Genomic DNA, 26111 nt, shown 5'->3' on the forward strand with positions numbered 1-26111 from the left:
CATGTAGTTGGGACTCAAATGTTTATCTTTTCTAACTTTTGGTTGTAACTGCTGATCCCATTTCATATGTCAAACTTTGGCTTGCAGCGCAGTTGCTTATATCTGTATTTGGTAGAATAGCAAAGATGGTTGTAGAACTTCCAGTGGGAAAATGTTCTTTAAATCTTATTTTGGCACTAGGTTGAGTGACTTTAGATAACACCTAAACCTAAGTGGCCTAATAAGTGTCCAAAGGCATTTCTTAACATGGATTACAAACAGTTGCTGTACACATGGGTTACTTTGAGGAAATACTGAAACAAAGCAGTTAGATTGAACTGAACTGGCTAAAGGAGAGCTCTCAAGGTCCAAATGTTTCATTTTAGGAGTGTTGTGTGTACAGTAGGAGAGTAGATTTGAAATGAAACCGTCAGCTTTTATTCAAGGATTAAATAAGAATATAGAAACAAAAAGATTTTGCAACAAATTGAGGAGATTGATTCAAACCCCAAAATCAAGTGGACAGCACAGTGCAGAGCTATTAATCACACCACAACAGCGTCCATAGGGTTTCTTCAGCCAGTCAGAGTTAATCAGGTGACCATATCCCAGTTAACGATGCTTTTATTAATCTCTGGCTCTCTTCCACAGCATGTCTTTATCCCGTCCTCCTTTTCTCACCCTAGCTGGTCGTGGCAGATGGCCCCGCCCATCCCTGAGCCTGGTTCTGCAGGAGGTTTCTTCCTGTTAAAAGGGAGTTTTTCCTTCCCACTGTCAAAGTGCTCATAGGGGGTCATGTGATTGTTGGGTTTTTCTGTATTATTATTGCGTCTACCTTACACTATAAAGCGCCTTAAGGCGACTGTTGTTGTGATTTGGCGCTGTGTAAATAAAACTGAATTTTCACGAAAACAAAACAGACTGAGATTAACAAACCCGGCATTTAGGGAACTTCCTGACTTCAAGCATTTTCATACAATGCCAAGGATTTGTATCCGGTTACATTTAAAACAACATCATTACTTTTGTTTCATTATGTCCCTTAAAAGATGGAGAAACAATGCACTTTAAAGCTCTAACAATAACATGTTTGCATGTTATGATTGAGTATTGTAGGATTAGATTGCCTATACGTAATCTTTGCTTTTTCACTTTTCGTGAGCAAGTAGCACCAGTATTATGTACTAGAGTAAACTATCGTGCAGCGACTACAGAAAACCTGTGAAATCAACAAGGAAGATGTCATGATGGCTTCTTCCAACTATGTCCTTCTTCTACTGCATGTCAACTTCCATTGAAACTGGTTATGTGTCACCCTGTTCCACAGATGAGATGGAATAAAGTCTCAGGTCCGTAAGTATTTGGCCAGTGACACAGTTTTGTCATTTTGCCTGTGCACAGCATTACAGAAGGTTTGGAAACAAACATTCAGGATATGAATGACGCGCAGACAAAATAATGTTTATGCGTTTCTACACACAGTACTAAGAAAACAATTATCTGAAATAATCCTATATAGATACAAGTGTATATTCAAAATAATGTAGCAATAATAAAATGCTGGAATTGGAACTTTGAAGAGACGCTGCTGACTTATCCAAAAGAAATCATGAATGTGTATACTGAGGATGAACCCTGAAGTCTAGCACTAACATTCATGAGCCAGTGTGCATGTGTTAATAGTTTATTGCTGCTAAAGGAGAAAACTACTTACTTACACAGTGCTGGTGCTTAAGCTAAGCTCCCTTATGATTCTGGCTCAATCCAAATAACTATACATGTTATACTGTGACACTGGAATTATGAACAACAGTTACATTTTAAAACATTTTAAAGTAAAACATTCAAACATTGCAACGCTGCCAGTAAAAAGCATATTTTTAAGAACCAAAATGAATTCCTGTTTCTAACCAGTCACATTTGTAGGATTCATCTCCAACAGTTTAACCTCGAATCAAACCTGATAAAACACTTAAGGATCACATGACGCATCATGCATTCATCAAGCCAATCATACAGTCACAGGGGATGACCTTATCTTTTAAAGGCTGTAAAGAAACATTATTTAAAAGGAGTTCTTTTCTCATGACTGCTTAATGGAAAATGTATCTAGTATTTGTCTAATGCTTTAATAAATATACACATTTAATCTTGATGTTAGCGCACACAGTGTCTGATTAGTGTGTATAGAAGCTGGAAGTGGGACACTTGTTATCTATGCATGAACACACAGTTAGCCCTGTTTGCAGGAACAGCCAGTTATCTGACTAAAATGTTCAAAGGCTAATTAAGACAAACTTTGAACTCTTGCTAGATGAACAGCTAAACTGTGTCCAACCAAGACCTGCAACACCAAGGTATTAATAACTCTAAATGGCAAAAATATATGTTTTAATATCAGAACATCACAAGACCTCATGTGTAGTCTGTTAACACCCTGATACATGAATCTAAGAATGCTGCAGCTGGGATGTAGTGCAGCAGCCATATCCATCTTTCCATTTCATATTTCACCAAGGCCACATGTGCCAGTGGGCACAGACCTGAGGTCAGAGTGGGGAAGTCAGACATCTGTTGATTTGCTCAGTTTCTTTTCACTGGAAAACAAAGCACACAAACACGATTTATAGAATAAGATCAGAAGAAAGTCCACAGAATGTAACATGCTCACATGCTGAAATATGTCACAATAGCCAAAGTACAAGACACTTCTATGGATTCACACTGACTGTTGGAAGTCAGGGAATACTCAAACCAGCACTTCCAGTTCCTGATTCCATCTCAGTTCAAAATGTTTGCTGTCTTCTCTTGACTACTACTACTACGCTACTTTTAAGATTAGCAAAAAATAAAGTTTCAATTCTAAGTATATAGTTAGGGCTGCATCAAGTGACCCTGAATCCTCCCTTAGTTATGCTGGAATAGACGTAGGCTGCCGGGGGATTCCCATCATGCACTGGGTGTTTCCTCTTCAGTCACCTTTCTCACTCACTATGTGTTAACAGACCTCTCTGCATTGAATCATATCTGTTATTAATCTCTGTCTCTCTTCCACAGCATGTCTTTATCCTGTCTTCCTTCTCTCACCCCAACCAATCACAGCAGATGGCCCCGCCCCTCCCTGAGCCTGGTTCTGCCGGAGGTTTCTTCCTGTTAAAAGGGAGTTTTTCCTTCCCACTGTCGCCAAAGTGCTGCTCATAGGGGGTCATATGATTGTTGGGTTTTTCTTCGTATGCATTATTGTAGGGTCTACTGTACAATATAAAGGAGGTGACTCTTGTTGTGATTTGGTGCTGTATAAATAAAATTGACTTGACTTTGCACATTTAGCTGTGATTCTACCTCTCAAACCTAGATCGTATGTAAATTGTGTACATTTAAAAATATTTATTGTGGCATGTTTTACTTAGGTTTAATAAACTTTGTCTCTTTTTTCAGGTTGTACACTGAGACATTCCCCTTCAACTAGTTACACCATAGTAAAGGTGTTTTTAAGGAACATTTTATATTGTTAGCAGGGAAACTGGCTTCATCTCAAGTGTTTGGATATCCCTATAACATGTGGAAATATTTAAGAGGCATTCTGATAGTATAGTTGTAAAACATAACTTTACTCTTACCGTAGCTCGTGTTTCAGACGAGTCAGTTTGTCTTGCAGACGTTCATTTTTCACTTGCGTGGGATTATCTGGGACGAACCAGGCTGCTATAAACTTGCACATCACTAAAACATGCTGGAGAAACACAAGAAAATATTCAGGTGGATATTTCAATGTTAAAAACAACCCAGTCTGAGCCACGTGTGATGAACAAACCTCAAAGAGGATGATAAAGGCAAAGCGCACAGCCAAGACCATCCAGAACTGAGACTTCAGCGAGTAGTCGTTTTCATTCCTGTAGTCTCTGTAGCTGCACATGTAACACAGTCCTGTTAATCACATCTGTGAATGACTCGTATATTTACACCAAGCAGAGTAATTCTGCTTATGTTAAAACATAATATATCTGTTATGTTTTAACCTTGAAGCACTTTGGTTTTAAATGTGCTATATAAATAAAGTTGGATTGTATTCTCACCTGCACTCTGTGATGCTGAAGTTATGCCTTTCCCAGGGATTTATGAATGCATCGAAGTTTGAACTATTCATATACGCTGTTGACAGAGTGTCATTAATGTAGCCCTCCATGCAGCTGCAACAAGAGCACGAAACACATGAGACGACACAGAAACCAGTCATCTCACATCTTCACACGTTTCTCTACCAGCTGAAATCTGACTGACTCTGTGTAATCGAGCTTTCCCTTAGCGCACGGGCCATAATGGTAACGATAGACAAGTCGAGGAATAAAGTCCGATGTGATTCCAATAACCAGACCATTAGCGATCACTGCCAGCACACCGATGGCCTCCAACAGCTTTGTCCACACACCTGCAGACATATTAAACACACATTATATAACATTTTCAACCCACAGTGAATGTTTTGTGCTGACTTATAATGGACATCAGTGAGTTTAATCCAGCTCTTGATATCTTATTGCTATAAAAAAAAAAAACATGAATACTGAAACTTTGAATTATGGATCCGTTTCTGAGTATTTGGAAACTGAGGCCATTTTGCTGGTCAGTCTCTTAAAATGACAGAGTGGCTTTATTGGATTCTAACCAGACAAGCTTGTTACAGGCACAGCTGCACTTATAACAAGCAAAAACGAAAATCTGAAAATTGGGACTGTATATAAAACTGGCTGTAAGTCTCTAATGGTTAATGCAGTAGTTCTGTTGAATCCTTGAAACGTTAAAGTCTGCACTTCACTGTAGTGCTGTACTGTGTCATGGTATAAACCCACACAGCTCACCGATGTCATTAGTCTTCTTGGGTACCAGCCGTTGCTCCAGGCGGACCATTTTGATAGCATCCAGACGGATCTCAAAGATGTTGTTGACGAGGGCTAGAAGGGGTGCGAGGGGAAATGCTGCCACGAATATGGTGGTGAAACTAAACTGGATCACTGGACAACACAGAGATAAGAATTTCATAGATTTGAAGTCATTTCAGAAAGCATTCACATTTGTTTCATGATGAAAGATAAAAACCTGGTGTAAAAAAAATTATTTTCACCAGTTCAACAGTCAACTCAGGGCACTTTATGATTTAACCTCCTAGGACCTGCGTCCACATATGTGGACATCACTTTTTGGGTTATTTAGACCAAAATACTCAATTTTGCTCTACAAGGGCCTGATATCCACCTACGAGGACATTATGCTGCTACTGTTCTATCAAAATTTTAAACGAATGTCCTCTTATGTGGCTCTCATTTTTCATAAAAACAAAAATAAGGTTAAAAAAAAAATCTGGTAATTCTTTGTTTTTACATTCATCGGGCCCCAATCAGCCCAAATATCAAAGAGAAATTAAAAGTGCTGCTGTGGAAGAGTTCGGGTCTTAGGAGGTTACGGTAGAGATCTGAAAAACGTCCCTGGTGCCAGAACCCTGGCGATCAGATGATCCCCTCTGTTTAGGAAAGATATGAAGGACATGCTGGTGCCCAGTGATGTCTACTGGAGCAAAAGCTGCAGCTGATTCAGTTTGTCTCTAAACTGCATCTGCTCATGACTGTCCTCCAACATTTAACCTTTGCACAAACATGTCAGGCACGTCTCACTCGGGTGCCATTTGTGTGAGAAACAACTGACCCTGTAATCAGTGAGTTGTTTTTTGAAGATGTGGTCAGGAGACTAAGAGCACCCACCCATTTCCAAAAATTCATTGAACAGGCTGAAGGCATCACTGCTGGCCAGGTGGTAGTTACGCAGCCATTCACGATGTTTGCAAATGTCACATGGTTCAATACATCCATTTTCCTCTCGACAAGCCTTCCTGTAACAGTGACCGCATTTCCTCTCCAGCTTCTTTGCAGCTTTTTCATTCACAAGTCTTTTGCACCAGCTGGAAACCATACACATGAAGAAGTACAACACATTGATTACACCATTTTCGATGAGGTCCTGTAGCTGCTGAGCCATTTCCTTAAAGGAGAGCTGTAATGAAAACAGCACACTTACGGTACTGTGAACTCAACGATGTTGTTGAGAGTCTGTTTGAGCAGCATGATCACAGCCATCTGGATAAAGAGGTCTGTCAGACAGCCGCTGGGATGACACTAGAACACACGACAGTGATGAGTGTTAGCACTCAAACATATATATGGATGTTTGATTATCTCCATACCTCTTCCAGTCGATGCCCAGCGAGACGCACATAGTTTCCTGGATGGCCATTTATCCTGTGACGAAACAACGTCACATAAGCAGTCAGCTGGGGGAACATCTGTTATAATGCTCTCAGTATCATATCAGAGTAATGACAGCATGGTAAGTGTACAGTAACGTACTCTACACTATGTTCTGTGTCACTCTGTGAGGAAGATCTTCCAATAAGAGTTCATCCGCTGACCATTTTCTAGCTGACCGTTTGCATTAGAGAATTTTATTTTACCTTCCGACTTTCCAAGATGTTCATTTTTTATATATTTAATATTTTTTTATATATATTTTACAAATGCATTTGAGGAGTCTGAACAATGACAGGTTGGATATTTCTATACATGACTAAAACATAAATAACAAAAAGTAAAAATCTAACTTGGTTTGCTGTCAAAACCCAAGATCATTAGTCAGCCAATCATTTAAGCTCTAGTTTGTCTGTCATCTTAATGTTTAAAATAAATAAATAAACAAATAAACAAATAAATAAATAATAATAATAATAATAATAATAATAATAATAATAATAATAATAATAACAATACAGAGTACCTGCCCAGAAAAAAGGCCACATAAAAGAGAGAGGAGAAGAGGGTGAAGAACTGGAAGGTGAACATCTTGACTGTGAAGCTCCTCTCGGTAGCAGCAAGTGAGTTCAGCTTCTCTGAATACAAACACATGCACAGACAAACAAAATGTCTTATATTTCGTTTTCTCAGGAAAACATGTCAAAATTAGTTTATTACACATGAATGAGCTAAAATATAATGGCCTGCTTATCATTGCCACAGGCTGTGCTGTGGTTGCTGGCACCAAGACAACAGGTGCTTTAAAGCTTTCAGTTTATGCTTCGGAGCTTCAGCTGATCACAACAAAACCTCCGCCTACACCATCAGCCAGCCCAATGATCAGTCCCCACTTAGATCAGCACCACTCTTTAAGAGCACCCAAAGCTTTCCCTTTCCTGTCAGTAAACATCAGCTTTACTGACACGTTTTGCTTCTCCAGCTCATGTGCCAGAAGGCCGTCAGGAGCAGAATCACATGATCTGTGTTTCCCCCTTTTTCTGATTGGTCAAAATAGTCTGGCTCAACTGTGAATATATTAGTATCGTTATTGTTTGCAGTGAAATAAATTGCTTCTCACCAATATCACACAACTTCAGGGAGACCCATCTGTTGACCTGCAGGTGGAGTTAAAGACACAGAAGTTAATTATACGCATCACGTTGGTTGGATCCATACAGCAGCACTTTTCAGGAGATTCCAGTCAAACTGTCCTCTGCGTCTTTCAGCTTGAAGACTACATGTAAAGGTTTTTTGTCTAAAGAGCATTATCAGTTGAGTTCTATAAAAGGCAAAAACCCCATACCTGTTTTAAATTAGTCTGCTTTTGCTTTAATCCCCCTGAGGGCATGCTGCTCTGACTCTTTGGATCTCCTCGACTGAATATGGATAGAGCAGTGCTTTTAAAGGCTGGCACTGGCATGCTGGACGAGGATTATGTTGGTTTGGTCGAAAAGAAAGTAATATGTAGGTATGATTATACAGTGACAAACAGATGACTAGTGATGACCCTTGAACTGAATCAGCTTGACCCAGAGGGTGAGGGTTTTGGTCCAGACAACGAAAGCATTGGTGGACAAATTACATCAGGTGTTTTGATCACATCTTGTATATTGACCTGTCAGATCAGTTTCAGGGGCAGGTTGAATGCTCCGATAGCTGTGAGACGCTCTGGCACAACAAAATTATTTTACTCACTTTTACTGGCTGCCAGGACTGCAGGAAAACAAAAGAAGTCAAGGATGAAGTGTCAAGACAGCAGAGACCATCAGACCTCATTGGCCCAGTCCAAACGCCCACGTAATAGTCGGGAGATTTCAAAATCCAACTGAAATGCGACTTCATGGGTAATGGTAAAGGTAAAAATCAGGAGGGAAAGAACGCGACTTAAAGACGCAACTTTCTTTCCAAACCTACACAGACAATAAGGAGAGCAAATCTCCTGTATGTCTGTTGCCAGACAATGTGGAGCAGTTTTGATAGCAAGTTTGGCCAAACAAGTTTCAAATACACTATCCTTTGGTTTTCTGTGCATGCTTTTGAGAACGACAGCCTCTCTGTTTTAGAGGTTCACCATCAGTTGGTCCCCAGACTCATTACAGGGCAAAAGATGCAGAGGCTGAGGCCGACTGTTCACTTGTGCTCTAAGTCAACACTCAAAGCACTTTATATTTTGAAAATGTACGTACAAATATATACAATGCATTTCCTATGATTTTAAGTGCTTTCTAAATATCACACTCTGACAGTGTCAGTGTCTGGCCAAAGGCCATTTGGAAATGAGGCAGCCCACAGCAGCCTGAGCCACAGCAGCCCAGACTAGAGTGCTGCTATAGTAGACAGCAAACACAAAGGGAGACCACTGTGTGCTCCCCAGCTTCAGCTGGCTGCAGCCCACGGCAAGATTTACAGAAGAAACTTGTTCAAACAGCATGTTTTTGGCTCTGTTTAAGCAGGGTGTGCAGGTTGGCTTTTAAACTTAACATGCTGGGAGATGTTGCAGTGTGCAACAATGACCAATCAAAGGGGTCCCCTGGTCCCCTGGATAGTATTTTAAGCTGGTTAAACGGAACATGCTCTTCCTGTTCATTCTGCCAACACTGAGTGATGAAGATCCAGGTATACATACGCGGGTCATGATCTGAATGGTGATGTAGTGCAGCACAGCTCCAAGAAAAACAGATACAAGGTTGGCGTTGTCTTTCAAAAACTCCCATTTACTCTCAGACATCAAGGGCGCAGCGACAACTCGAAATACCACCAGAGCATGAGCGAGGCCGATAATCAGCATCAACTGCAAAACAATCACATCAACACATACTTTTATTCAGTGGGCCACAATTTCATTTGGGTTTTTATTTTATTTTAAAAGTCTGATTTTTATTTTCCATAAATCAGGTTCATGTTCTTCAAGATCAATCCAGATTCTGCACCTGAGAGTTATATAGCATTACAGTTCTTGTTTCAGGACTTTAAAGTGGTTGTGAGCTGGTTTTAGTCAGCGATGTGTCCTAGAGTTTCTGAGAAAAATCACACCAAGGAATGCTGCACACAGGCCCCATCCCAAACTCCATCCACAGCACGTGTTCAGTTTTACATATTTAGAGGTTTAGATGTGTGATGCATGGTCCAGGTCTCTTACCATGAGTGTGACCAGGATGAGGACCAGGGTACTCCGTAGATAGGAGTGTCTGAACTGTTTAGCTTTGCAGTTTGGATCATTCACTAGTTCCATGATCAGTTCCTCCTGATGAGATGCGCACACACAGATATTCACACATTAAACATATATAAAGGCAAGGCAAGTTTATTTGTACAGCACAATTCAACAACAAGGTGATTCAAAGTGCTTTACAGAGACATTAGAAACAAAAACAAATAAAAAGCATGATTTAAAATTGATTAAAACAAGCAAATAAACTAACTAACTAATTAACAAACAAACAAACAAAACAGTATATAAAATCAGAACAGTAGATAAAATCAGTAGTTAAATGTAAAGTAGAAATTTGTGTTAATATAAGGGTTTTAACAAGAGCAGTAAAGGTTGAAGATGACAGAAATAACTTTATGTGACAAATTAAATGTCTTATCACTGCAGACGGGTGATGATTATCAGCTGATCAGAGTTCTTTATGCACACATGAAAGTCTTGAACTCTTCATGTGTGCATTTTGAGATCAGTGAATGAATGTTCGTGGTTAAGCCAAGTCAGTCATTATATGAGAGCAGACCCCAAACGACAGCATGTAACATTTTATTGTACGCAGACACAGCTAAAGGTCTTACCTCCTCTTCACACCAGTCATAGACCTTCCATTTAGAAACATGTTTAGCTCTGTGTCTCTTCCACAGCTCCAAGAACAGAGTGGCTAAAATGACACATTTTAATTCACCCAGAAGTACAAAAGAATCAGACATCAGATCCAATTTAATTACACATCACAGATGCTCAAACACTCACCCCAGATTGCCATGAACATTGCAAAAGCCACAGTGCCGTCATTGTCAAACAAATGTGTGACCTGTGCAGACACAACACGTGTGTGATGAAGAGCAAAATAATAACAATCACATCAAGAGCAGGACTGTTAGCTCTTCACTTAGCTCTGTATCATTGGGGGGGGGGGGGGGGGGGGCTTTAAAGGGTTTTTGCAGCCAAGAAGAAGAAATACTGTTGGGAGGGGACTTTACAGCTGGTAGGTGTATTTTTGAATGTTAAATGATTTGAACTGTTTATGCATACACCTGAGACAACACATGAGAACAAGATTAACAGAAGAATTAAGGTCACCTTAGCATAGGTGCAGCTGTCTGACAGTTGCCATGTCCCACACCTCTTTTCACAGCGAGGACACATCGTGATGTTGGACTCGCACACTTCCTTACTGGGGACCAAAAGTATTATACATGATACAATATTAGGCCTTATAATACTGGTATGGCTCAGCCATGTATTTTAAATTTTTATCTTTAAGATTGTCTGAGATTCATCGTTTTGTATAGAAACAATATAGCACATGATGTTATTACATAAGAGGGTTGGTGTTGAAAAAGGCGAGGCCATAGAGAAACACTATAACACCCAGAATAGCAGCTGGTACCAGCAGTTTAGTGTACCAGGCAAGCCAGAGGTAGTACAGAGCCACCTTCTCCCCGAAGTACGACCTGCAAGGAGAAAGCAAACAAACACATGTTGGTACACTATAACCCTGCACTTTACCATTCACCCTTTAAAATAATGAACCAGGTCAAAGGTTCCCTTTCTGAAAACATGACAGTTTTCCTTCTCTGAAGAAATCCAGCGTAAAATCTATCATTGCTTTATGAAGCCAAGAGAAGTTGTCACGTTCTGCTAAAAGGTCCAGCAGATGTGCAACAGTAACAAGTGTCGGGTTGAAAAAAGGAGACAAAGCAGTAAACTTGGTAAATAGCAAAGAAACAAATCTCCATGCTCAAAAGGGGTTTTTTATTTTAAACTAATGTTTCTATTACTAATTAAACTAAAAGAGACGACCAAGCCGCCATTACCTTTAAAAGAGGGAGAACAAGAAAACCAGGCATGGTCACTACACTGCAAAGCAGGAGCAACCAGCCACCAAGCACACGGCTCACTAACTACAAAACCAACCGGGCTGTCTCACACTAGAGTGCACATTCAGTGCAACTGGATAGTGTAGTGTAGTGCACTCCTTTGGAGTGAGAGTTGCGAGTTCCAGTCCCACCCTGTATCCAGTGAGGGTCCTGGCTGGTCCCCCCGTGCTAAAACTGAGCCCTGGAATGGCGCACCACGTCTGCAGCCTGCCCGCAGCTCGGACACAAGCATCTCACTACATGTTCACTACATGTTGTACTGTGTATGTGACAAATACAATTTGAATTTAACTTTCTTAATTGCTGGTTAGAGTAGGCTGTCCCTTATCAATAGTACATTTGTACAATGGCTGAAACTAGCATCACTGAATGAACAACGGGCTGTTAAGTCTCTTCATCATTAATGTGCAGATTGTCACTGATCAAAGACGACTGCACATTAATGATGGACGTGACTTGGCCGAGTGACGAGATGTTTCTCCCACTGAAACGCGACGTCCAGATGAACAGAATCAACTTTTGGGATCATGACGCTGTTAGACAGAGAGAGAAACCATCAAAAACAGTTACAGGGATAGACTGACTTGATGTCATTGACCGGCTGTCTGCTAAACAGAGCTGTCCATCGAGCCCATTTTTTCCTCAGCTCTTTCTGCTGCTTTCTCTGAAAGGCACAGGGAGGGGAGGGGGGACAAGGAAGCATCAGGATTTCTGTAATATGTAATACAAAGAAGATTTTATGGCCAATTCAAAGCACAGATTGAAAGCTAATGTCTTTTCTCACAGTTTCAAATACTAAATTGTTCTCAGACTTTCTGTACATATGTAAATATTTAATAAGGATCTTTCATCTGTTTTGTATTTTTATGAACTGATGGAGTTTCGTGCTCACAGAATCAAGTATGTTTGGCATTTATCAAGACGAAACACACTTTGAAGAGCCATAAACACGAAGACAATACTTGTATTTCTATTACACAATTAGTCATTTAATAAAATCTACAGTGCTATTAATGCTCAAATTCTTAGCCAGTATTCAGTGCTTGTTTCGTACTTTGTTTCTTTACTGTGCTTCAGAACTGAATCTGATTTCCTAGTGAGGCTGTAGTTTGAGTTGCTTTGCACGTTGACCGAGAACATGGCGAGTAAAGAGCAGCAGGTTAGTCTTACTCACTTCATGAAGACAGAACATCGTTTCAAACACATCCTTCATTAACAGCTCTTCCAGGTTTTCTGACACAACAAAACATGTTTACATGAAAAAAAGTTGCACATTAACATACATACAGTACTTCCACGTTAGCTAAAGATTTACAGATTCTCTCACCTCCTGTGTTGATGTACGTGTGATGAAGGATGAAATGAACAATTCGGATCCTGGAGAAAAGATAAAAGGCTCAAATGAACACAGTGTGGATGCGTGGCGTTTTTAGGATTTATTTTTGGGCCTTTTTGTCTTTATTTGACAGTTGTGTAGTGAAGAACAGCCAGGACAGAGGGGAAGAAGTAGCAGGGGAAACACACGGGCTGCAGGCCAGACTCACACTCAGGCATTGCTGCATTTCGATGTGAAACCTGACCCTCAGATTAGCACAAATGAAAGAAGACCTTCCACGAGGAGTTTTATTAAACGGTTTCATTCTTGCATTGTGTAACAGTCCACAAAGAGCTCTCACACTAGTGTGCATTCAGAAAGTATTTGCATGCCACTTGTTTCACATTTTGCCATTGCAGCCTTATTCCACCTCACAATCCTACACACAACACCCCATAATGATCAAATGCAAACGCCTGCTAGGTGGCTGGGTTAATCCAGAGTTCTTTTGGGTTTGAGAAGGATTATGTTATTTATTGGTTCTCACCCCAACCGGTCGCAGCAGATGGCCCCGCCCCTCCCTGAGCCTGGTTCTGCCGGAGGTTTCTTCCTGTTAAAAGGGAGTTTTTCCTTCCCACTGTCGCCAAAGTGCTGCTCATAGGGGGTCATATGATTGTTGGGCTTTTCTCTGTATCTATGAAGCGCCTTGAGGCGACTTTTGTTGTGATTTGGTGCTATATAAATAAAATTGAATTGAATTGGTTAACAGTGTTTTGTATTTCTCTGCGTTTGAGTTTTCTTATTATCCTGACCCCTGGTATCGCTTTCTTATTTTATCATTTGTGTATTTCATCTTAGTTAGTTATTGATGGTTTAACAGTACATCTTTGTCTTTCCTTGCGGTGTTCTTAGTCTCATCTTTGTGTCGGTCTTCTCTCCATGGTTGTCTGTCTGCCTCCAGTTCATGGACCCTGAACAATGTTCAGTCAGGTACAGTAAGGTAAATCTGATTGAACATTGTGTTATTGTATGTTTATCTCACAATATTAGGAACCATGAGGCAACTGTTGTTGTGATTTGGTAATAATAATAATAATAATAATAATAATAACTTTATTTATAAAGCGCTTTCAAACAAAGTGCTGTACAACTGTTTAAAACTGTATAATTAATTTAATTAAAAACTGAACATCTTTGGAGAGATCTGAAAATGGCTCTGCATCGTTGCTCCCCATCCAACCTGATGGGACTCTGATGGAAAAGGGCTCGGCGGGGGGTGAGAGAGAGAGAGACAGTGAGAGAGCGCAAGAGAGAGAGAGCGAGCGAGCGAGCGCAAGAGAGAGAGAAGAAGGCACCAACATCTCCTCCTGCAGGAAGAGTTTGTCACCTGGTTGCCTGGGTGACGGCTCCTTTCTCATCTCCACAACAGTTGCAAGAGTCAGAAACTTTCAGCAGGTACTGGTAGACTTCAAACATCTCACTGGGAGCACGTATGCCAAAAAAGTCTTTGTTGTCATGGGTAATCCTCTGAAACACACACATATACACATGCATGCGCACACATTATCATCACTTATTCATTCAGCTGTTCGTGCTTTGTTACATCAGAGATTTTTGGAGAAACTCACAGTGATGTGTATGTTTTTCTTTTTCAGCTGTGCTATGAAGGCTTCCTGTCTCAAAGTCTTTTGCTCATTGTCCACTTTATCGGCGACCAGCACATAGTCAAATGTTCTGTGGGTGGGCTGTTCAAAGACAAAAATATATACATGTATACAAATATATATGTATATATACACACACAAACAGAGAGGGAGAGAAATGGGAACATTGCACCGAGATAGAGCATGCAAACGAGACGAGAGACACAAACCGTTTCAGAGTTTTATCCTGAACATAAGCAGGAGATAAACCTGAATGTTTCCACGTCTGATGTCACACAGCTTTGTATATTTTATGTCTGCATGTTACAGACGACATTTGTCTGCTGTTATCTTGTTAATGTAGGGAAGTTTTAGAGAGCGACAGCAGATTCTTACCAGCGAACGAAGTAAAGGCTCAGCGTCATCCTTCTTGCTGCCCCACAGCTCCATATTTTCCTTGCACACAAACACACATACACAGTCAGTACTGAAATATACTCCACCACATGACATCATACTACACACATTTCCAATATATTGGAGACAAATTAAAGCAAAAGGCCTCTTTCAAACTTTTGAAACTAGAATTCATACATTTTGAAGTGAGAGTCAAACTCATAAAGTACAACACAGTTTGTCACTCGGTGCTCTTCTGGTAGCCGTTACAACAGTGCTGCTATGAAGCAGTCACTGGCTCGGTACCTGGAACAACTTTGTAATGTGTTATGTATCTTCACACTATGAAACAGGGAGGCCATAACCACATATGTAATGAGTTGTAACACACTTACTCATGACTAAATACTGGAAAAGCAATGCTTACAAGCACAGCTGCCAGTTATCCTGCCTGGAGGATTTTCTTTCTTTAGCTAAAACACTATGATTCTGACATATGAATGTTTTTCATTTCCACAATTTTGGAAATATACGTCATTGTTCATCTGTAAAACATGCAACTCTGCACCTGTCCATGTCTGAGACGGATCATCTGCTGCCAACTGCACCTTCTTCATGTTAACACACACAAACCATTTTAATCACAATTGGATTCAACATTCAACACCAACCTGTTTCTGCTCAGCTTCTACAGTTTGTAGCTGGCATTACCAAATATACACCTAAAGGTACGACGTGCTTCACAAACTCTTTAAGAGCTCCAAATGAAGTTCCACATTTAATGTTGAAATGGTTTATTATTAACGCCCTTTCCTTTTCTAATATCGTTCATGTACTTAGTTAAAAAACAAAGAGTACTAAGACCAGTGTGTATTTATTGTAGAGGGAGAGCATTCACAGCAGGTTGGTCTGGACCGATAGCCTGCTTGTCATTGACCTGACAATTACAACCAGTTTCATTTTCCTTAATCAAGTCAGAGTGCAGAGTCCAGCTGACATCATTACTGATGTAAATTTAGTTTCACTAAATCATCCAACACACGTTTATTATAGTCACCGTTTGTTATGAGTGGAAGCAGGATGTCAGTGACACATTTCTATTAAACATCCGTACATTTGTAAAGTTTAGAAACATGAGCAGAGTGTCAGACTCTGTCCTCTCCGGCCTGTGGCTGCATGCAGGCCCAGACCTGCCCGGAGCTCCTTTGTTTCTGCTGCTTGTGAAGCTCGTATCAGTGTTAAGTGGCTCACAGCATTCACACAGTTACTATCTGTCAGTGGCAACCTTTAGCATGGGTGTGACCCAGTGCCCATCCTAACCTGAAACTGATTTACCAGCTATTGGGTTACTTTCTTTAGGTGCAACCTTTGAACATCCTGCTTCTCAAATACAAACACCGTGTTTTTATTCGGTACTACATGTCAAGTCAGTACAGACTCGCCTGGCATTCTTCACACTAAACTGAGAATCAAGCCTCACGACAACAGGACAGGATTTCAGACTGTTGAAATAATCTGAGAGTAGCTAAAAACGTTTCTACAAATCAATAATAAAGCAGTATTTTCTTCGTGGACATGATTTCATTCAGCTGCATTTCTATCCAGGTCAGTTTCCAGTAAAAAGCCAGAGACGCCCCATCTCTGTCAGAGGATGAAAACACAGGCGCTCCATTTACCTCGACCTTCTTGAAGAACATGCTGAAAGGTGCTTCAGAGCAGATGTGGGTTCCGTCTCTCGACACTTCTCCACCCAGCAGCTCAGCAGTGTCTCTCCATCACTGCCGCAGGAACTTTGATGGAAACTCTTTCTAAACCAGCTCGTAGCGCTTCACTTCCGCATATTTTAGCTCCGTGTTTGTCCGTGTGGCGGTACAGGTGTGCCTTTTTACCTGTAGCACTGACGTCACATTTCAAAACAAGACTGTTGCGTTCAGGTTCCCCGGGAAGTGTAGTTCACTTGAGCATTCAAATCCTGAGAAAAACAGTACCTGTCCTCTGATCTGTGTTTGGCACGTTTTTAATTCCGTCTCAGTCAGTGTACGCCACACTGCACTCGCTTAAACTGTAAACGGGCTTCTGCTCTTGTTAATGCTTTAACTTTGGTTTTAAATGTCATATTTATCGGTTTTTCCGAAAAATAATGATATATGACACATCGATATATGTGCGTGTTAACTTATCAAATTTATACTCACTGTAATTAATTCTGTTGTGATCTAAACTGGCCACACAAATTCACCAAAGTCCCAAACTAACATAATGACTGGTCTGTAGGTCACCTCCTCAACCATGTAAGCAACAGCAGCTGCAACAGAAGGGCTCAGCTGGAGAGCGACATTGAGAATATTCTTCAGAGAAACCCTCAATCTTTTATTTTGTTTCCTCACTTTGAAATTCACAGCACAGCTTATTTATATCTGATCATTTAAAATAACAAAAAGACTTCCTCTTGTGTCCTTTGTGAAGGTGTCTGCTTCTCGACTACATGCAGCCCAAACTGCATGGGTGTAGTTTCACAGAATCAAAATAAAATGCAATGACTGATTCATGGTTTCAGTTGGGGAATCTGTAGCTGTGACTCCAGCCTGTCTGATGAAGCCTCAGCAAAGTGAAACTTGGAGCTGGTCTGTTTACATGCCATGTTCCTGTCCATGAGTTTTCTTCAGCAAGCCAAGCTACTTCTTGGAAAGACAACCTGAACACACCTTAAACATCGTCGGAGTTACTACAAAGCAGCCTTCCTTGTTTTAAAAAACAGAATCACATTTAAACTTTGCCATGAGTCTGTAACCATGACACAAACAGCAGGAACACTGTTCCTGCACAGCCGCACACAGTGAAAGGCCTCTGTCCTTTTCATGTTTAACAACACATTTCTAATTTGCAGAAGATAACAAAACTGCCGTCATCCCTAAAGTTGCCATGCAAAACTCCAGTTATAAAGCCTGCAGGTCAAGTACAGAACCATTACAGCATCACTGATACAGTCTGTATGCAAACACAGGCTGTTAAACGCTGAGATATGTAGGAAAAACTGTAACAGGGAGTGTGCACAGACACACTTTGTAATCATGGTATCCAGCTGTGCAGGATGTAGTTAAACTTAAAGGTGTGTTATGTAAGGTGTGTTAGCTAGTCTCAAAATGAAGGCTGAGTTTAATGTCACAGCTTCTTATTCACACTGAAATGTGAGCTCTATTTTTGATGCAGAACTTTCACACTTTTACACACACACAACATGTGGGAAATAGCGCACTGTTACACTGATTCAATACAAAAAGCACCTGTTTGTCACCTGTGCAGCTTAATGCAGAACAACGCAACATCTCAGGCACAAATTCTAACCAACATATTGTGGCATGCAGAAAAGTGTCCATGTCATCTCGTCTTTATCCCCGAGTTCAGTAAACCAAACTTAGCACAAAAAGTAAGAGAAAAACAGAATTCACTTTCGCGTCCCATTTATGGATATAATTCACTTCATGTTTCGTTCAGTTTATGTTCTAATTCTACTTCAGTTAGATTTGTCTTTGGCACATTTTCACATGAACATTTATAGTAAAATAATCCTATTTAATTCAAATACAGTGGAATTCTTACTTCTCCCTTTTAAAACTCTGGAGACAAGCCAAGGATGAGCCCCTCAACTCTGGACCTGGGCCCGCTGAAGGTTGCCAGGGATTGCAAGTGGACTTGGATCAGAGGCTAATTTTTCCCACAGAGATCGTAACAACTACTCTGCGACCAGACCTCGTCCTTTGGTCTAACTCCTCAAAACTCAGTCGTTGAGCTGACGGTAACATGGGAGGAAGCAATTGAGGAGGCATTTGAGCGTAAGAACCAGCGGTATGCCAACTTGGCAGCTGAGGCAGAGGACAGAGGCTGGAAGATCAAGGTGCGTCCAGTGGAGGTGGGGTGCAGGGGCTTTGTTGGCAGTACAACAGCAAAGCTGCTCTGAGAGATTGGGATCAAAGGACAGGCACAACGGCAGGCTGTAAGATAGATAAGATAAGATAAGTCTTTATTGTCATTGCACAGTCATACATAGTACAGTAGTACAATGAAACTGGAAAACTGTCCTACGTCGGCACTACATATAACAACACGACACGATATGACACATCACAACGCAACACAAACAACACAACACAGTATATTAACTTAGTAATAAAAAAAGAAGAAGAAGTGTATTGCACACTGTTATTATTGCACATTAATTATTATTGCACCTCGTTATAAATGTCCATCCATCCATTCGCTTCCGCTTATCCTGTTCAGGGTCGCGGGGGGCGCTGGAGCCTATCCCAGCTGTCATAGGGCGAGGGGCGGGGTACACCCTGGACAGGTCGCCAGTCTGTTGCAGGGCCAACACACAGGGACAGACAACCATTCGCACTCACATTCACTCGCACATTCACACCTAGTGACAATTTGGATTATCCAATTAACCTATCCCCACAAGCTGCATGTCTTTGGACGGTGGGAGGAAGCCGGAGTACCCGGAGGGAACCCACGCAAACACGGGGAGAACATGCAAACTCCACACAGAAAGACCCCGGCCTGATGTTGGAATTGAACTCAGGACCTTCTTGCTGTGCGGCAACAGTGCTAACCACCGTGCCACTGTGCTACCGTTATAAACATAAATATTATTATTGTTATTGTTTTAAACATTGTTACCTCCCCCCTAAAAAAGTCCAGGGAGGTAGCCAGTCAGGTCAGCTGTTAGCATTGATCAGGGCTGTTGTGAATTAGAGAACTAGCTAACACTGCTGAGAGGACCAGTCACTGGTTATGGCTAAAAAGGGCTGACATCACTTTGGCAGCTAAGGCAGTCAGCTAACCGCGAGACAATTACCATTTATTTGTATTTATTTTATGCAACTTCTTGCATTAAGTCATTTTAAAAGTCAGACATTTGGAGGTTAGTGGCTCCAGTCCAGCTCTACACACACACACACCTGGATACACCAAGGTCAGGCTCTGAGTGAGGCCTGTCACTATCATTATCACAATTATACTACACTATTATACTACTACTATATACTACATTATACTGGATCATAATAATGGATTGCATTTATATAGCAATTTTCAAGACCCTCAAAGCGCTTTACAATGCCACTATTCATTCACTCTCACACTCACACACTGGTGGAGGCAGCTACAGTTGTAGCCACAGCTGGGGCAGACTGACAGAAGCTGCCATATCGCCCATCGGCCCCTCTGACCATCACCAGTAGGCGGGAGGTGAAGTGTCTTGCCCAAGGACACAACGACCAGGACAGAGAGAGCTGTCGTCCCACATTTAACTTAAACATATTTATTTTTTTATTTGCACTCAAAATGAATCAACTTTCAGCAAAACCCAATAATTACAGTTCTGTGTTAAACAATTACAAAACTTTCAGATTCACACACACCACCACCAAACTCAGACATTAGAACAGTTGTTTCTACTACTCAAACTACATTTCTTATTTATATATTAATCAAACTAATTCTGATTTATATTTGACCAAAAATGCTTTATTATTAGGAAATAGAGAAAAGCATTTTTACTCACATAAGGCTGGATATTAAAACCTTTTAACCTCTCTGAGCTGTGTTGTGGAGGTGGCTAGTTGGAGGATTTCAATCTCTTTCTACTAATGCATAGCTTGGGAAACAAACAACAACGTGTGGGACTAATAAAGGTTATCTTATCTTATTGGAGAATTCATTAATGAAGCAGAACACGTGAAGTAGGCAGAATCTGGACTCATCGTTGAGAATAACTTTCCCCCACATGTTCAGGTTCAGTGGACATGTTGCTGATATTGTCACGATATTCATGTTCGATGTTGAAATACCTGCAGCCCACATGCACCCCATCGAGGCAGGAGAATGCCCGATGGTAACAGAATATGACTAAGTGCAAAGTATTAACTTGACCTTCAAAATCCCCAGATCGCAGTTCAGTCTAGTCTGCAGGAAGAATGAGTCTGATCCACGAGGGCCCTGCCTATAAAAAAATCTGGATTTACAGGATCTGTAACACAGGGGACTCTCAGAAGTCTCGCAGAGTCGGGTCTCCCTGGGTCAGAGCTGTTTCAGCAGCCGGAGGAGCCACACAATTTTAGACGAGTAGTTTACAACTTTACAACAGTTTTATTCCAGAAGATGGCAACAGTGTTAAATCAATGGTTAAAACTGACTTATCCAAACATTTGTAATTTGGATCCATTTCTTCAATTAAAAAAAGGACAGTTTATTCAGATTGGAAGATGTAGCAAATAATAAACCCTTCATTTTACTTAACATCTCTTTACATTTTGTGTACTGCCTGTCTCATTCATTAATGTGTTGGTGAAACTGGTGATGAAGGTGTGTTTATTTGTTTTTAATGGTAGTAATTACTATCACTGGGAAAACTTTCCATTTCTTATTTTCTCAAAAACCTTTGAATTCAACACTTGATCTCACAATACCAAATACAACAGGAACTAAAATTCGACAATAAGGAAACTGGAAGTATGAAGTGAAGCACTCTGGAACATCGCTGCTGGGTGAAGCAGAACAAACACAGGCATGCGGAGTAAGAGTACAGTTCACATATGACCGTACGATGAAACACTGAGCTGCTGACGGTGAGGACGTCACTGCCGTCATCAGTTGTCCTCACAGCCGGGACGCTTCCTGTAGTTTTTAGTCATCATATTCCTGAAGGAGGTGAACTGGCACCTGGACTCTTCTACCTTCTTTTCTTTTTGCACCTCTTTCTTTTCCTCTCCTTGACCCATAGCTCCACTCGTGTCCTTCTCTTCATCTTTTTGTCCTTTCTCAGTTTTGTCTAGATGTTCTTCTGTTTTCCTTCCTTCTGCCTCTTCGTCCTCCTCCTCCAGTAGGTGACTGAGATGCATTCCTGTCTCCTTTGCACTCACAAGAGAAAGCTGATCATTAGGTTGTTCCTTCGGCAGTTGCTTGGGTCTGAAGATCATCTTGTGCTGGAGGTCACAGGGGGAACTGCCTCTTGCCTCTTGCCCCAGGCTGGACAGGAACTGATAAGCCACCCTGCTATTTTCCTGATCGCTGCTCTCATTCACATCCTCCAGACTGTAATGTGTCCAGCGCTCAGGATGCACTAGGTAGTCTGGGACTAATCTCTTCTTTGGTGGTGTGGGACAGATGGATGACGGATGGCTTGTGTTTTGACTGTGAAGTGAGGATTCGTCTGCAACAGTGTTCTGATTTAGAGAGGAGAAAGTCTGCCTGCCAATACTGTCTAGGCAGTCAAAGATACTGTGGCTGCGGTCAGAGAAGGCTGAGGTACCTCCACTCAGACTGAATGAACTCTGAGATATGGGAATAGCTGCTGGTGCACACACATCATCATCATCATCATCATCACTGTGGTCTAGGTCTGGGTCAAATGGAGCTCTGCTGGGTTGTTGTTCAGGCTCAGATTCATCACTGGCTGACAGCTGGTCGCCATCGTCACTGTTTATCATATCACCGTGCTGTCTGACATGCTTCTGATCACACATCTTGACACCAACACTCTGACGAGAACCTGATGAGGGAGAAAGGAACAGAGCTGTGCTATAAATAACCATCATAAGGCCAACAAGGCTCAACTGTTGTTCCTCAAAGAACATTGCAAAATCAAAAAAAGCATTTCATGCTATTGTTTTGTAATTATATTTAAACTTGTTCTCTTGACGCTGCAGGGACTCCTGTTACAATGACAATAAGGATATACAGATTCTGGACGAGTCAAAACTGGATGCCAATACTTTGTGTTTTCCACAAACTCTCCAAGTTTTCAAACTGTTTCAATGTCTCTGAGCTTCTTTGCTGGAATGCATCATTACAACGGTGGTAGAAAACCTACGATTGTACACTCGAGTCTGAAATCCAGCTGTGGCAGCCACAGCACACTACACAAGAGGGGGTGAGAGGTGCACGACCGACTGAAGCACGTGACACAGGATGTGATGTCAAATTCAGCATGCAACACCCTCGACATGGCGATAATTATTAATAACAATATTTAAGTCATGCCACTAATACTGTAGAGTGAGCGTAGGCCATAATAATACACTGACCTTTATACTTAAGTGAGCACTCAAAGCGCTTTCTGCTGCAAGCCTCATTCAACCAATAACACACATTTCATGCAAGTGCTTCTGTTTACATTATAGAGGCTTCCTTCATACTGCCATCATTAGTATCATTCCCAGCTCTATCTGTCAATGAGCAGAGACACCACCCATCAATTAGTTTAAAAACAGGAATGTCTCAAAGAACTGGATGACCTCTAACTTTCTGCTTCCAAGTTCAGATCAAACGGAGATTATTGTACTCGGCCCTAAAAATCTTGGGAATATCAAACCAGATTCTTCCTCTGGAGGGCATTTCCTGCAGTAACACTGTGAGGAATCATGGAGTCATGTTTGACCAGGACATGTCTTTCTCGCCTTCAGTACTCAAGTTAAACATTGCAATCAGTGGCTGACAAAGTGACTGCTATACATCCTTCACTTATTCGGGTAAAGAGTGGCACTAACATAAATTCTTTTTAAAGAGAGATGCGGCCAAGAGGACAACAGAAACTGTAACCGTAACCGGTATAGCTCTGACTTACTTTATATAACCTTTTTGCAAACCCTGTTCTCCACAGCCTATCTAACAATAGAAGTAAATGTACTGCACGCTGGAAACACAAAGAAACATCGAAAATTACTTTGTGGCACAGCGCTGCGCGGATCTCCCGGGTTACTGATTCTGCGCAGTCCCGGCTCCTGTCCAGCCAGCTAGCACGCTAATGCTAAGTGCTGTTGCGCTGCAGAGCAGCGGTAAGAGAACTGCCGGGGATCATTCTCAAAAAACATTTCACCCTGTCAGTGGTTTACCTGACTGCTGGCGCTAACACCGACCCGGTAGTTTACAACGACGCGTAAACATCGACTTCCTCTACGCTTGCGTCTCAGAAGCTGCTGCCCCCAGCGGCCACAAACTGTGGCTGCAAAAGGATCAGACGAGCCTCCCGCGAAAAGTCTACACAGAAAAGGCGCGTTTCACTCGGGAAGCATCCTGACATATACTATGCACCGTTTTATGTTTGGAAGGAGAGTGCGGTGGCTGCCTTTTGTTGACATGGAGAAAGCTTATGATATATCGCGGAATGTTTTTAATAAAATTAAAGGAGATAGGAATTAATAGTTCAATGTTTGTTTTGTTCTGTTTTTATATTTTTTACATGATCGGTGAATACAAGTAAGAACAGCACAAAGTGTTTCAGGGATTTGTTTTGTTTTCTGAGAATGGTTTCTCCCAGGGAAGTATAGAGAGTCCACATTCTGATCTATCATTATTACTGGTAAGTTTGAACATTTGGAGAATGGATTGGGCTTTTCTGATGATGGCATAATCTGGAAGATTGGTAAAATGTAATGTTTGCTTTTAAAAAGATAAAAGAAGAATTTAATAATAATGAGGATCATCCATGTCAAGAGATTTTAAAACTACGTTGGGGAAAGGAAAAAGGATGCAATCAAGTCATTTTGGCTGCACAGTAGACAAGATTACAGGGGATTAATGTTAAGGGTCTGAACGGGATGATGGGAAGGGCCAAATGTACCACTGTCCAGTTGACTGTCTGTCCTTTGCCAATAATTTCAATAATTTTATACTCGTTTTGATGCTGCAGATTTTAAAGAAAGGACAATGGACTGTGATGGCTGACGTAGCCCAGAGCACTACAATTCATCTGTCTGAGGAAATGGTTGGCAAATGTTTGTCTATGATTGAGCCATATAAAGCATTTTGAAAGCTTGTTAAGCACAGTTGAAGGGGAACTTAGGATCTTGATCAAACTGTTTTGGTTTGTATTAAATACTTGAATAGTTCCTAGAATACGGAAGACTAGTGTAATTAAGAAATAATTAAGAAATAATTAAGCCACTTCTCAACAGGCCGGGTTCCAAAGCCCTTAGTGAGTTTCGTCCAGTGGCCCTGACCCCTGTGCTTAATGGATGGAGCAAGTGGTTAATAAATAGCTCACCTCTTCAAAAGTGGATCAGTGGGAAAAAGTCACAAAGGGCACAGGAGGTGCAATGTTGTTGATTTGACTTCTGCCTTCAATGCAATGAGGAAATACATTTTACTTCAGCGAGTATTTAACGTGTGTGTGTGTGGGGGGGGGGGGGGGGGGAATAATAACCTCATTTGTTGATTTATCTTTGCAAAAGAGAAAAGCTTGTCCCAAATGCACAGGCAAGAATGCACATCAAAAGAATCCATATAAAGAATCCTGCAATCCATGTTGCAGGAAAATGAACTTTTTTTTTCAAGAAGAGGCAGTATAACATTATTGTTCTTTACGAAATATGAGAGAACTGTTACATAATTTACAAAACAACAAATTGCAGCTGGACATAAAGATCTTTTGGACAAATTTCTAGTTCAGATGTTCTTTTTTGTTGAGTTAATAGAGAGAATATAGTTTATAATTTTATTATTATATATATTATAAATATATGGCTTGATGTATACTCAATCATCCAGGAAAGGAAATCCCAAAGGGTTGATTCTGTGTATCTGGATGGAGCATTTTCAGTGGGAAAAACGTTTCATCACTCATCCAAGTGACTTCAGTCTCAGCTGACTGCAGGTTTCCCTATAACCGTATCAACAGCACATTTACACATTGACTGAAACTACCACTGGCAAACAATAGGGTGTGAGGTCAGTCCTAGATATATATGTAGAAAGTTAGTATACCATTCACACTTCACTCCAGTTGGTGGAGGTACTGCACCAAAACGTTGCTTGCTAACCGCCAATAAGAAGCCGAAGAAGTCCGCTCCAGTGTATATTAAAAACTCAGTGTTCAGTTCTTTTTTTAATCAATTTAATCAAGGGACTCTGACACAGATAGTTGAGCATTGCTGAATTACTCTGAATTTATTTATTTTTTTAATCTGGCATTCGCAGAATCAGTTACAGATGTCATTCCCTCTTCACTCTTAAAAAATGGACAACCTATCTGTCTGGACCCTATAATGACATCAGTGTCCTCTTCATTAAAACAAAAATAATTGCAACATACAGTCTGTATCACCATATTTTCCAAAACAGAGGACACTTGACCCAGTTTTTAACATATTTAAACGATGCCTTCGTTTAAATATGTTAATTAAAAATGAAATTAAAAAATGGAATTAAATAATGGTACAGAAATAAGGCCTCATCTGTATAAGAAAAATACGACGGTACGAGGGAATTTTTTTTGCAGTTCGTCTGAAAAGCTGCAGTTGTGCTTTGGCATTTTTTAAACATCAATAGGCACTGATGCACGCAGTCTGT

The 26111-nt window shown here is 40.9% G+C and overlaps 2 protein-coding genes across 4 annotated transcripts; both read right to left on the minus strand.

Annotated features, from left to right (window-relative positions):
* Positions 1–142: 142 nt before the first annotated feature.
* LOC146679281 (anoctamin-9-like) lies at positions 143–16646 on the minus strand. Its single transcript, XM_085410046.1, has 24 exons — positions 16439–16646; positions 14763–14822; positions 14352–14468; positions 14111–14250; positions 12736–12785; positions 12583–12641; positions 11993–12072; positions 10848–10982; positions 10609–10702; positions 10279–10339; positions 10104–10186; positions 9457–9561; positions 8944–9108; positions 7396–7432; positions 6802–6913; positions 6215–6269; positions 6049–6146; positions 5736–5932; positions 4839–4991; positions 4261–4408; positions 4056–4169; positions 3794–3887; positions 3600–3712; positions 143–2576 (listed from the first exon to the last, which is right to left on the minus strand). Exons 1-24 carry the CDS (start codon positions 16457–16459, stop codon positions 2543–2545), a joined length of 2325 nt encoding a protein of 774 aa, XP_085266172.1. The 5' UTR covers positions 16460–16646; the 3' UTR covers positions 143–2542.
* A 3423-nt stretch (positions 16647–20069) lies between these two features.
* On the minus strand, positions 20070–23791 carry tssc4 (tumor suppressing subtransferable candidate 4). Of its 3 annotated transcripts, none has more exons than XM_085410078.1 (2): positions 23657–23791; positions 20070–22314 (listed from the first exon to the last, which is right to left on the minus strand). In XM_085410078.1, exon 2 carries the CDS (start codon positions 22286–22288, stop codon positions 21413–21415), a length of 876 nt encoding a protein of 291 aa, XP_085266204.1. In that variant the 5' UTR covers positions 22289–22314; positions 23657–23791; the 3' UTR covers positions 20070–21412. The 3 variants fall into 3 exon arrangements, with proteins under 3 accessions (XP_085266204.1, XP_085266196.1, XP_085266214.1); XM_085410070.1 differs by lacking the exon at positions 23657–23791 and adding an exon at positions 23488–23650; XM_085410088.1 differs by lacking the exon at positions 23657–23791 and adding an exon at positions 23389–23650.
* Between the last annotated feature and the right edge of the window lie 2320 nt (positions 23792–26111).

The sequence above is a fragment of the Rhamphochromis longiceps genome, linkage group LG1 (assembly GCF_057381845.1).
Source record: "Rhamphochromis longiceps isolate RC_006_pf linkage group LG1, R_longiceps_female_GT1.1, whole genome shotgun sequence".
Classification (NCBI taxonomy): domain Eukaryota; kingdom Metazoa; phylum Chordata; class Actinopteri; order Cichliformes; family Cichlidae; genus Rhamphochromis; species Rhamphochromis longiceps.

Coding starts and splice junctions, on each gene's coding strand:
- tssc4 (XM_085410078.1), bottom strand. CDS start 22,288: ATGTGTGATCAGAAGCATGTCAGACAGCACGGTGATATGATAAACAGT.
- LOC146679281 (XM_085410046.1), bottom strand. CDS start 16,459: ATGTTCTTCAAGAAGGTCGAG. Junction 9,562..10,103: donor ATGACTGGTGTGAAGAGGAG/GTAAGACCTTTA, acceptor GCATCTCATCAG/GAGGAACTGATCATGGAACT. Junction 4,992..5,735: donor CAATGAATTTTTGGAAATGG/GTGGGTGCTCTT, acceptor TGTGTTGTCCAG/TGATCCAGTTTAGTTTCACC.